This window comes from Pezoporus wallicus, unplaced genomic scaffold (assembly GCF_028554395.1).
Source record: "Pezoporus wallicus isolate ANWC-B61680 ecotype Strahan unplaced genomic scaffold, APGP_CSIRO_Pwel_v1 contig_4816, whole genome shotgun sequence".
In the NCBI taxonomy this organism is placed as follows: Eukaryota; Metazoa; Chordata; class Aves; order Psittaciformes; family Psittacidae; genus Pezoporus; species Pezoporus wallicus.
In genome coordinates this window covers 1464828-1477023 of record NW_026640990.1, presented here as the reverse complement: position 1 = coordinate 1477023, position 12196 = coordinate 1464828, and the positions used below count along the sequence as shown (strand labels likewise).

At 35.3% G+C, this 12196-nt stretch overlaps 1 protein-coding gene across 2 annotated transcripts in view; it reads left to right on the top strand.

The window, feature by feature from the left end:
- The window catches only part of BMPR1A (bone morphogenetic protein receptor type 1A), an 81035-nt gene extending 73172 nt beyond the window's left edge, over positions 1-7863 (top strand). For both annotated transcript variants that reach the window (XM_057421517.1, XM_057421516.1), the window contains 8 exons: positions 283-382; positions 1490-1589; positions 2499-2643; positions 3344-3536; positions 3908-4205; positions 4945-5120; positions 5853-5983; positions 7008-7863. In XM_057421517.1, the coding sequence (XP_057277500.1) occupies positions 283-382; positions 1490-1589; positions 2499-2643; positions 3344-3536; positions 3908-4205; positions 4945-5120; positions 5853-5983; positions 7008-7133 (1269 nt within the window). In that variant the 3' untranslated portion in view covers positions 7134-7863. The remainder of the gene's footprint in view (positions 1-282; positions 383-1489; positions 1590-2498; positions 2644-3343; positions 3537-3907; positions 4206-4944; positions 5121-5852; positions 5984-7007) is intronic.
- The last annotated feature ends 4333 nt before the right edge of the window (positions 7864-12196 follow it).

Here is a 12196-nt window from a genome sequence, read left to right as displayed (position 1 = left end):
AATGTATGAAGCAGCAGCTTAAGTAGGATCCATTTATTTCTGTGCACCAAGTAGAAGGAGTTCCAGAATGTGAACATAGAAAATACGAACCTAAATAGATGAGGTAATGATTGTCTGCCACTGTAAAGTTGCCTCATACATTAAGTGGTGAGGTTAAACTGTTTTTCTAAAATAAAGTAGCTTAAACTTTTGTCTTTGCTGTGTTGTATCCATAGCATCACCTGTCTGCATCCTAGCTGATCACTTCAAAACCTGAATCTTTATTCAATTCTCCTTCAACAGGACTCACCTAAAGCACAGTTACGTCGAACAATCGAGTGCTGTCGGACTGATTTCTGCAATCAGGATTTACAACCAACATTACCACCACTTGACAGTACAGGTAACAGCTCCTAGATGTTCACACTGCTACTAATAAATGCTGTGTGTATTCTGTTCTTCTGATCCTGATCCAACAGATAAAAATAAGGAGAAAATGTAATTACAGTATTGCACAGATTTGTTTTTTCCTTACTAAATAATTTTAATAAGAAGCTCCCTACTAGGTTTCATATTTGACTCCAGTTTTCCTTTTTTGCCACTTCCAAGTTAATCTTTTCCTCCATCAGTCACTCATGGTATTTTTACTCTCTTGCTGAGTTTGCTCATATCTCATATCTGTTTCCATAGCCCATTCTCTTTTCTTTTGTAAATAGTTTTTGTAATCTCTGCCATGTTTTTCCTGTGATGAATGTATCTTAAGTATTCTGACATTAACTGTTATGTACTGTATATTGATTCTCTTCTTGCTGTTGTTCCCAGTGACGACAGTTTATATTTTCATATGCTTATTCATTGCTAGGCAAGTCATACTAGTTTGACTGTTGCTTAATACCTTCTCGGAGTCTTACTGCTGTAAATCCTTCATTTCTATTTTTAAAAACAAACTAACAAGAATCAACCAAAACCAACAACTCCAAAAATCTCAAGTTAAATCCTTTTTTTTTGTTGTTGTTGTTGGAATCCAAATGAAATTTTCTTTGCTTTGCCAGTGTAAATACTTACTTTGATACTGTAACACTATAAATTTTGTGTAATTTCGTATGGACAGATCTTCTGTATGCATCAGCTGTCCTGCTCTTTTCTGACATTTTGTCACAGAATCAAAGACTGGTTGAGACTTACATGGGACCTCTGGAGCTATCAGGTTCAATCCCCCTGTTCAAGCCAGTTACACAGAACCATGTCGAGATAGCTTTTAAGTCTCTCTGAGGAAGAATACACCACAGCCTCCTTGGACAATTTGTGCTAGGGCTTGTTTACCCTCACTGTAAAGAAGTATTGCCTGATGTTCAGACAAAACCTGTGTTGCAGTTTATGCCCACTCAAATACACAGTATATTAAAATATACCTAATTAAACAGTTTGCAGTAGATGCTTAATCAGTGGGCTTTGTAAACTTTCATCTTTTTTTCCTTTTTTTTTTTTTTTTGGTTTTGTTTTTAAACAGATGGGCTCTTTGATGGCAGCATTCGTTGGATGGCAGTGTTGATTTCTATGGCAGTCTGCATAATTGTCATGATCATCTTATTTAGCTGCTTTTGTTACAAGTAAGGGAAGCACTTTATTTATTGGCAGTGTTTTTAATTTCCCAAATGAATGTAAACAACAGGTATTTTGTACATATACTCAGTTAATCATATTTATTTCTAACAAAAATAGATTGGAAGTGAAACTGTTGTAATTTAATTTCACATTTCTGTGGATAGCAGTTTGCATTGCAAAGTAAAATGAAATGTTCACAATGTAGAATATAAGTGAATTTAATCCTTTGGCTAAAAAATGTTTACAATTTTCAAAGCTACATTTAACTTTGATACTATATCATCCAATGAACAGGAATATCTTTATGCTTTTTTTGTTTTTTGATCTTCAGTCACTTTTGATAGTTAAATTCCATCTACATCCAAGATTTACTTTTAAATGGTTTTGCAAACCTAAAGCAACAAGGATGTGTTTAGAACCTTTCCTTTTCTGCTGTGTTTCAAAAGTGAATAATTGACCAGCCAAGCTATGGCAATTAATGCGAGTGCAGTTTAAGAGACTGTGCCTGCTTCTGTCAGCACCAGCCCTGTGCTGGGGGTGGATCAGTGTTCTAGCAGTTTCAGCAGAAATATGTATGGGTCAGACTCATCTGCCATGGTTCAAGGTTCAGGCTTTTAGTTTAAACCAGAACCAGTAGTGTTATACTAGTAACTGGCTGTGAGCTGAGTACTGAAAACGCTGGATTTCCACCTGACTCACAGTAAATTGATGTACCTCTACACACAGTGCAACTTTTTAATATTAACTATGTATGTTAAACTTCTGGAAGAAAGAAAAAGGTACAGTAACATCTGATTTTTTTTTTCCTTTTAAGAAAACTTGTACATTTAAATAGCTTTTTTCCTTGTTCAATTTACTACATATTTTGAGAAAGTTTTTTAAATTCAGCTGAACCTCTCCTATTACATTTGAAGGCATTACTGTAAGTCGATGGCAAAGAGGCACTGTTATAATCGTGACCTGGAGCAAGATGAAGCATTTATTCCAGCTGGGGAGTCATTAAAAGACCTTATTGACCAGTCACAGAGTTCTGGGAGTGGATCAGGACTACCGTTATTGGTAAATCATAGATTTTTTCTTCACTGAACTTCTCTCCATTAAATAGGTTTGTACCTAATGCCTAGAAGAAAGCAAAGCGTCAATACAGTATATTATTTTATATGCAATTACTGTGAAAGCTACAGTGCAAACTAAACATGTACAAAAGCTCATATACATATAATAAACTAAAACAAAGTGCAAAATCAGATTGTTTTAGGAAAATGTTGCCATCGGCAATATTTAGGGACAATTAGAGCCTACTGACATTAAGAGAAAGGTGCAGTGAATGGCTAATACAAGTGTTGAACTGAACAAACTCAAAGATATTTTTTTCTGTGTCCACTATCTGATAAAAGAGATCAGCTTTTTATTGGCCGAGTTGTTCATAATTTTTTATTCATCTTCCTGTATAGTACTTGCATAAAAATTAGCCAGTGAGACAAGTGACTGTCATTACTTATAAAATTTAAACAAATAGAGTGCATATGAAGTTGAGTTGATTTGATCTTTCTGGGTTTGTTATACAGTTCTTCCTTGGAGGCAGCAACAGTGAGTTTGAAATGGGAATAGTGGAAAATATGGATAACATATATAGAATAAGTTTTGCAATGAGGTCAAAATTCAAAGCAATCCAGGCTTGAGAAGTAGCTCATCCAAGTACTTTTGGTTAATCATTGAGTTTCCCTCTTCCACTTTTCCCCTCTTTCTTCTTCTCTAGGTTCAGCGCACTATTGCCAAACAAATTCAGATGGTGAGGCAAGTTGGAAAAGGACGATATGGTGAAGTGTGGATGGGCAAATGGAGGGGTGAAAAAGTTGCAGTGAAAGTGTTCTTCACCACAGAAGAAGCTAGTTGGTTTCGAGAAACAGAGATTTACCAAACTGTTTTAATGCGTCATGAAAACATCCTTGGTAAGGAAGCAGTATGTTGTACTGAAGAGCTTTTGTAAGGGGAAGGAGAAGGAGTTCTTAGTGGGTGGCTTGAGAGGGATATATGATGACTTCCATGGAATAACCAAATGTGTGTTCCTTAATGTATGCTTATAAAATAGTACTGAAAGTGCTGGTGTTGATTGGAGACATGTCTGCAGTCTCTGCTGGAAGACTGAAATGGTAACCTTATGTATAGTTGAAGTCTGAGCTTTTATGTTGTTTGTTTTCTGTAAGGGGAACAAGTATCTTCCAATGCAGTCCAAATCAACATAGATTTAGGAATTTTTATTATAATGTCTTATAAAAAAATATGTACAAATGCATTGTAACTTTGTTTATATATTTCATAGGTTTCATAGCTGCAGATATTAAAGGCACTGGCTCCTGGACACAGCTGTACTTGATTACAGATTATCATGAAAATGGATCATTGTATGATTTTCTGAAATGCACTACGCTAGACAACAGGGCTCTCCTCAAACTGGCATATTCTGCTGCATGTGGTCTGTGCCATCTACACACAGAAATTTATGGGACCCAAGGCAAGCCTGCCATTGCCCACAGGGACCTGAAGAGTAAAAACATCTTGATAAAGAAAAACGGAACCTGCTGCATTGCAGACTTGGGTCTTGCAGTCAAGTTTAACAGGTAGATGAACAAATCCTCTGTAATGGTAAACCTTTTTATTTGTAATGCACCAAGTACCTGATTTTAAAGGAAGGTAGAGTAATTTGGTTGCATGCTTTCAGGTTTTTTCAGCTCTGAGAGTAAAATGCTGTTCTTCCTTTGTAGACTGATAATCATTGAGATGAAAATAGGTTGTTAAATGAACAATGAAAAGACTTCTTGTGGAAGAGCAGTAGTTTTGTAGAGGAAAGGAAGAGGAGACTAATTCCTTATTCAAAATGGCCTTTCAAAGTAATTGCTGTCATTATATATTCTCATACAAAATTTGAACAGTGTTAAGGGAGTTGAAACTTAATTGAAGAAGTAATACTTTTTCTTCATTTTAAGTTCAGTGGAGCCAGAGAATTGGGTTTTAACTACAGTAGAGCCTGAAAGAAAACATAAGCCCTTTGCAGATCATGAGTTGTTACCAAATACACTCATCTTTATAGTAGTTTTTAATTCAAGTTATTTTCACATGTGTTTTAAATGTCTTGCAAAAGTAGTAGTAAACTGTCAACTTCCATATTCGATACTGTTTTTCTAGATAATCTTTTTCATGGAGGCACAATGTACTCAAGTGTAGTATACAGAAGGAAATAAAAGAAATAATTCGATTTGTAAATGGGAGCTTTGAAGTGTAGTGAGTGCATCATACAGGATTTCATACCATGTCTTGTACTAGTCCACAATTCACTAACCTCCTTATGTTTTCATGTAGTGACACAAATGAAGTTGATGTTCCGTTGAATACTAGAGTGGGAACAAAACGTTACATGGCTCCAGAGGTCCTAGATGAAAGCCTGAATAAAAACCATTTCCAGCCATACATCATGGCTGACATTTACAGTTTTGGGCTGATCATTTGGGAAGTGGCTCGACGCTGTGTCACAGGAGGTAAGCTTTTAAATATTCTGTATAAAATCTACCAGGCCCTTATCTCACTTTTAATGAGACTTGACCAGGAAATAGTATAATGAGCCTGCTATATCAATAGCCTTGTGATCTTTAGAAGCAGTAGTAACAGTCTGTCCAGACTACAGCTTGAAAATCACTGAACCAAACCTTTTTGATTGTTAGAATTAAGCATCTCGGGCTTTTCTTCCTTGCTCAAAAAGCAGAATGCCTGCTCTGGCAAAAATTCTAGGATGCATGTGTATTTTAACCCTGTGCTGTTAATAAGACTTTTAAAGAGTAGATGATGTTATTTTACTTGTATTTCTGGTGTCATTCAGTTTTTTCCTTATACATGTTTTTGTGACCAGCCCTTGCTTTTCTTTCACTTTTTTTATGACATTACGGATCTTTGCTTGTATTCTCTTCTTCCGTCTTATGCTTTCTCCTTGTTCCTTTGTGCATGCAGTGGATTAGATGTCAAATTCTACACTGGGTGTCAAAGGGACTGAAAGGAATTATTGTAGCTATTAATATTCATAATATTGGAGATTTTCTGGTAAATATCTGATTGTATGGTGAAATCTGGGGGGTTTACTACAGTATAACAGTGTGGTGGGTTTGCTCTCACAAAATTGAGTTAATTTTTGCTCCTGGCTAAGGAAATCTGAGAGTAGATATATGGGTTTATTTTCTCTTTTTTAATGGTTCTTGATCTTTCACAATTATCTGCAGGTATTGTTGAAGAGTATCAGTTGCCATATTATGACATGGTGCCAAATGATCCATCCTATGAGGACATGAGAGAAGTGGTGTGTGTCAAACGCCTACGCCCAGTAGTATCGAATAGATGGAATAGTGATGAAGTAAGTATGCTGAAATGAGAAATTAGTTCAGTTTGTTCATTTGATATGGAAGGGTATTTAAGTTTAAAAAATATTAAAACATTGTAAAATAGGGACTACATCCACACATTCTGATATTTTAATAACCTCACACAAACAACAGGAGAAAGGTTTGAAATCAACACAAAATACCATATTTTTCATGGATCTTTTCATGGATCTAAGGGGCAGATACAATTAAGCAGCATCCAAGTGTATGAATTCTGCTCTGATCGAGCTCTTTTTAGGTAGTGGAATATTTTTAAGAGTTTTGATTAGAGCTGAAACTTAAATGAGTTTTAATTGGTTTTATTAGTCTTAATGTATATAGTGTATTGGTTTGTGGCATAAGGTACTTCATGGAATATGAAGCAATTTCTATATGTTTGTAGATTGCTCCTTTTTTCTTTTTTTCTTTTTTACTGGTACATTTCAGGGCAAGCCATGATGTAAGTAAAATACTACATTTAAAACTGTTTTTAAAGGTCCACAGCTTGAACCGATAAATGAGACATAGCTATTTCACATGGCAAGCTAGATACACCGTATCCTTCTTGACAGTTTTTTTCTGTATTATTTTTTTAATGCTGAAAGAACTTTCTCACATCTTCATTTTTTAGTGACAGAGTTCTCTGCAGTTTTTCTGCTGTACATGTGGAGATTTTTCTGCTTATTCCTACCATTTTTTGTACTGCTAATCTTGAGTTGTAATGAGAAGTTCTGGTAATGCATTTTTGTGAAAATAAACACGTCAGTTGGTTCCAGCTACTGTAGTACTAGGCAGTGAAGGGGAGGAAGAAGGAGGATTGGAATGTGGTTGGATGGGGTTGGTTTGTTTTATCGGGGGTTTTTTAGTTGATCTGTTTATAATATTTTATCAGCAATTTTGCAGAAAATGTAGAAATTGCACACTTGGACTTAAGACTTCTATAATTTGGGCTTGAAAGCAAACCAAATTATACACTTCTGTTGTTACAATACTATTCCTTTGGTTTTTATTTTACAGTGTTTAAGAGCAATATTGAAATTAATGTCTGAATGCTGGGCTCATAATCCTGCTTCGAGGCTCACTGCCTTGAGGATCAAGAAGACACTTGCCAAGATGGTGGAATCACAAGATGTAAAGATTTGACATAGAAAATTGACATTGGAGAGCAAAGCTGGACTCCTAGATCTTTTCACTCAAATACGAGTGAGACCTATGTGGAAAGAGGAAATAACTGAGATTCAGTATATTTTCTCAGCACACTTCTACAGGCTGCTAATAAAATCTTTCAGTACGTCATAGACCGTGATACTGAGAGCCTCTATACACTACGTGCTACATAAATAGACAGCCTTGATAAAATTCACATTTTGGTTTGTTTGAGCTGCATTGAGACTTCATTCATACATAGTGAGTCTCCAGTAAAACTCTGGGTACTGAATTGAATGTTCAGATTACAGTGCTTTCTGTGAAAGCCTCACAAGCTATATGGATTCAACAGAGATGGAGAATATAAGCTTTTTCTTTTGTTTTTGCCTTCTACCTGATAAAACCTAGTCAATCCATACCAAGTTTTTGTGAAACAGGCTGTAGGTTATGAATCTGTTTGCGATACTACTCAGTTTAACAGTTGCCTTTATGTGTGTGCCAGGATTATTTTGCTGTCATTTGGAATAGATAAATAATTAAATGAACAAAGTTTTACGATCAGGGTTCCATGCATTTTGTAGCTCCACAATCAAGAGATTTGCTACAGAATCCTTGCTATTAAGTTATCTTCCTAAATCTCAGTTTTAATTTTATTTCAGTTTTATTTCTGTTCTTGTTTCGGTCATAAGGAGAACTGCAAAAACATTAACAAATTAAGGCGTACCTACCCAAGTCTGTAAAGAGCTGGAAGCAATCTCTCTTAGAGGCACAGACTGCTTTGGTCACCTCCCTTACAGTCTGGTGGCCTCATAATTGGATGACTATGAAATTTGGCACAGTGCCACACAACCGGCATTTTTGCTGTTGAATACCTTACATCCTGACAAAAGGACAGTTGATGACATGTTTTGCCATTCTCCTTTATTGGGATTCACTGGTAGGTGCCCGTTTTGCTCTGACGTTTTTTCTGTACAGGAGGAAATTGGTCAACTATAGGAGCATGGTTTTTCATCATTTGACAAAACTAGACAGAAGGTAAGTTTTGAAAGGCTTGGGAACAAGTCTTAATTTACAGACACAGAAATGGAAGGCAGGAAGCACAGGCTGGGCTCTCAGAAGATTAGACAATGCAGTAAAGATCAGGACCAGGAGAACTGAATATATGTGAACTGTTAAAGATACACAGCATGAAGATTTTCGAGCTGGGTTTCCCTGATGTAAATGCAGGAGGCCACATCTGTGGATCACGTTGTGGACAGTCACAAAACTCAAGATTTTAGACAAGATAAATCAGTGGGTATTTTAAGTTCTACTTAAGCACACTTGGGAGGAATAGCATTGAAAAATAATTTGTGAAGGTAAAGTAAACTAACATAATTGCAAAATTTGGTCTTACTGTGCCAACGATTGGCACATGTAGGAAACTGTAGTACCTTCCTTTTCTTCACTGATCCAGACAAGTTGTTTAAAAGCCAGAATCCCTCCGCGAGGTTACTGTTAAGCAGATTGATTTATTGATTTTGGCACTTCTACTTTGAAGTTAGAAAACAGTACCATAACTCAAGTTGAAGCTTCAAATGCTTGAATTGTCTGAAGAATGAACACACAGTATTGGAAACATTACATTGAACCTGTTTGATAATTTAAGTGCCTATAACTTTGTACTGTAAATCTTGTTCTAGATAACGTTAAGAAGGGAAGTTATTTATGTGGTGTGTTTTGTGCTTTACTAAAAAAAAAATAAACATCAACCACCTAGTCCTAGGTAGATGTGTACAGTTAGATACATGCACAAACACACATATGCCATATTCAAGTTTTGAAGAAAAAAAGCTAGGAATAATACTAAAATTGATGAAAAAATGTTAAAACTTCAGATTGATTTATGCCATATTATTTGTTGTCTTAAAGTATGTATACATGGAGATTGTTTTGACATCTGTTTAAATTTCCCTTGAAAATACAACTAAAAGAAAACAATGTAATGCAGAACTAATGTGAGTTGTGAACAGTTACAACCTTCTAACTTTTTTTTGTTTTGTAATTCTGTAGTTCACATAATGTAAATGGTCAGGCAAAAGATGGCAGTATTTTTTATTTTCTATTGTGATGTACAGACTTTATTTAACTGTTCTACATGTTTTATAGAAAACTAGCTATTTCGAGGGACGTTTTTTTTTTTTTAATAAAGTCATTACTTTTGTTCAGTAATGCCTTTAAGTATTAATATGTATTCTGGCCGAGAAGTTCATAGGTGTGTCAACTATGGTTTTAACTTACTTGAAAACAGCAAAAGATATATGATATTATACCATGATCCTTATGTAAAGGGCTTTTTAAAGAAAACATTTCTCCGTCCATTGCCAAGAAACGTGTGATGAGTTTGCAATTGTTAATCATGTCGTCGCACATAATTTTTACACAAGTAGTTGGAAAAGATTTGGTATGAGCCAAAAAATGTAAGGGATAAGCTTTTATTTTTTTCCTTCTCTAGGATTTTTATCAATAAGAAGGAAGAATGTTGAGGTGCCCTCCTAGTTTAAACTTCCAGAACAGTGAGGTCTATTTAAATTAACCAGTCCCTATTTAGAATTTTTAGAAGTTGCCACAGCATTATTAGCTATGAACTTGTGAATACTTCTAGTTCATTTTCCCCAAGTGTTCCTCAGCTACTGCTGGAGGTGTGAATTTTGATAATTTGAAATTATTCACTTACTTTCTTCTCCATTGTTAGGCATTTGCAAAGCAAGAAGGTGCTGATCTTTGGTAGACATCTTAAGGCTTAAATTGGTTTACACATTAACACAGAAGACATGAGCTGGCTGCTGTAAAGATGATCTTGGAGAGAAGAAAAATATTTTTGCCTTGAGCTTTAACCTTCATTTTTTCAGCGCATCGGTTACTAGGTTCATGCTCAGTTTTCATTGTCCTAAACAGGAGCTGCTAGGTCTTTAGCATTCCTTGATTCCCTGATACTGCAGAAAATGTTACCGATAAAGGATATGGTTGCATAAAGCACTTGAGCACATACCTACATTCCATGCAATGTCAGTCACTGTTTGGAGCTGAAGTATGTCTATGCTGATATTTTAACAATTATTTTGGAGGAAAAAAACCCCAACCCAGCCTTCAGTCAAAGCTAGCCCATGATTTTTTATATAATATTAAGTATACTTAGTGCAGATTCTAAAGCTAAGTTGTTGCTTTATGCAGTACTGTAGTTCAGAAGCCTTTAAGGTCAGGGAAGGTAATAGGATTCTTCTGTTCGGATATGATTAGTCTCACTTTGGTCAAAATTTTAAGCACTTGTCATTAAAAAAGAAAATAAGAATCCCCCCAAACTTGCAAATGTGTCCTCAGTTTTTGTTGTTAATAACAACTGAAATATCTTGGGGAGTGTCAGAGCTGTACCTTGGAAGTTCTTAAACGTTCACATACAGACGAGGTTTTTTTGTCTTTAAGGCAATGCTCCATGTGATTTCAGTTAGGTGGAAAATAATTTGAGTCACTTACATAATTCTTACTGTTGCAACAACTGAAAGTTTTTGTGTTCCTTGATAACTTGTAAATTCCACAAGAAACGTGATATTCCTACAGGAAAATGTAGGTTTACATTTTGAGTTTATTCTGAGTTTTACTCAACATGTTATTTTTCCTGAGAGGTTCCCCCCCAAGCAATTGACTGCTTTCCCAATATCCATCACTTTTTCCAAATTATTTCCTTAGTCTATTCTGCCATATTAATAAACAGTAAAATTAATATTTTGTTACCTTCATAGTAGTCTAGAATTAAATTTTAGATCTTGATCTAAATGGCCATTTGAATGTGTTTATAAAACAAATAATTTGGATATATTTCACCTACTCTGTCTTCACAGATTGTATTTTTAATGGTCTAAAATGTTTGAAAAGCAGATACTAAATTAAAAAGCATTCTTTTGCTATTGCAGATATTTTTAAAGGGAAGTTACACTCTCCTCTTCTGACAGATACTAAAATGATTTAGCACTTCCTCATTTTCCTGACAGTGCTTCTGAAGTCAAAAGCCTTTATCCATGATCTTTATGCCAAATAGGAGTGATGTCTAAAAAATGGCTGGCAGTGTTGCATGGCACAGTGCTTTATGGAGTCATGGTGTATTAGCCTTGATTGGTGTAGCAGAAGCGGATTGCACGTTACTTCTAATTTCTGAACAAATCTCATGTGATTGTTGCTTTGTACTATTTTACTGTTTGAATGCAATTATAGAAGCCCACATCATGTAGTGACCTTTGTGCTCTGACATGCCATGCCCCAAATGAAATGTATTATATTGTATACAAGAAGAATAAGTAACATTGTAGTTAACCTAGAGAAGATGTAAATAAAATATGAAAGAAGAGTGGAGCAAGGCAAATGGTCACACTCTTGTGTGTGTTTTATGCCAGAAGTGTAGAATACTCCTCTAAAAATGTAACACACTGATGTATTTTGTACAGCATCTGCTTTAGAAGGTGCCTTATTGAGTTTACCATGAATTGCTTGTTCTGTACACAGATCATGTCCAATGTATCATTTTTAAGTAAATAACCTTATTTTAGTACACGTTAGTAATGTGTTTTGTTACTATAAGATTTTGCCTTAAAAATGTAATGACTTTGAAATCATAGTACTGTAACTAAATAATTCCCTTCTTTCTAATACCTTGTTTATGGTCCCATCCCCAGTGTCCATCCCCCCCCCCGTCTTTGAATAATTTGTCAATGATCACTTTTGTTGTTCAGTAGTGTTCAGAATTATTTGGTGCTCTTACGTTCCTTGGACTAAATTTGGGCACAACAGTAAACCAGTGTTTCCTTCTCTTGATCTTTATCTTGTAGCAAAGCCAAAGGCAAGTAAAAAATTGTATAATTCTTTTATTTGAACATACCCAAGTTTACCACATGTTGGTTTTATCCATATCAATTTGCCTTAAGCTCATGAAGGAAAAGGAGTAAAAGGAATGGGTGACTCTGTAACTGTTTTCTATTCCTGCCGTGTACAACATTCTTTTTGTGCAGTGATACCAAAATTAAGAGATT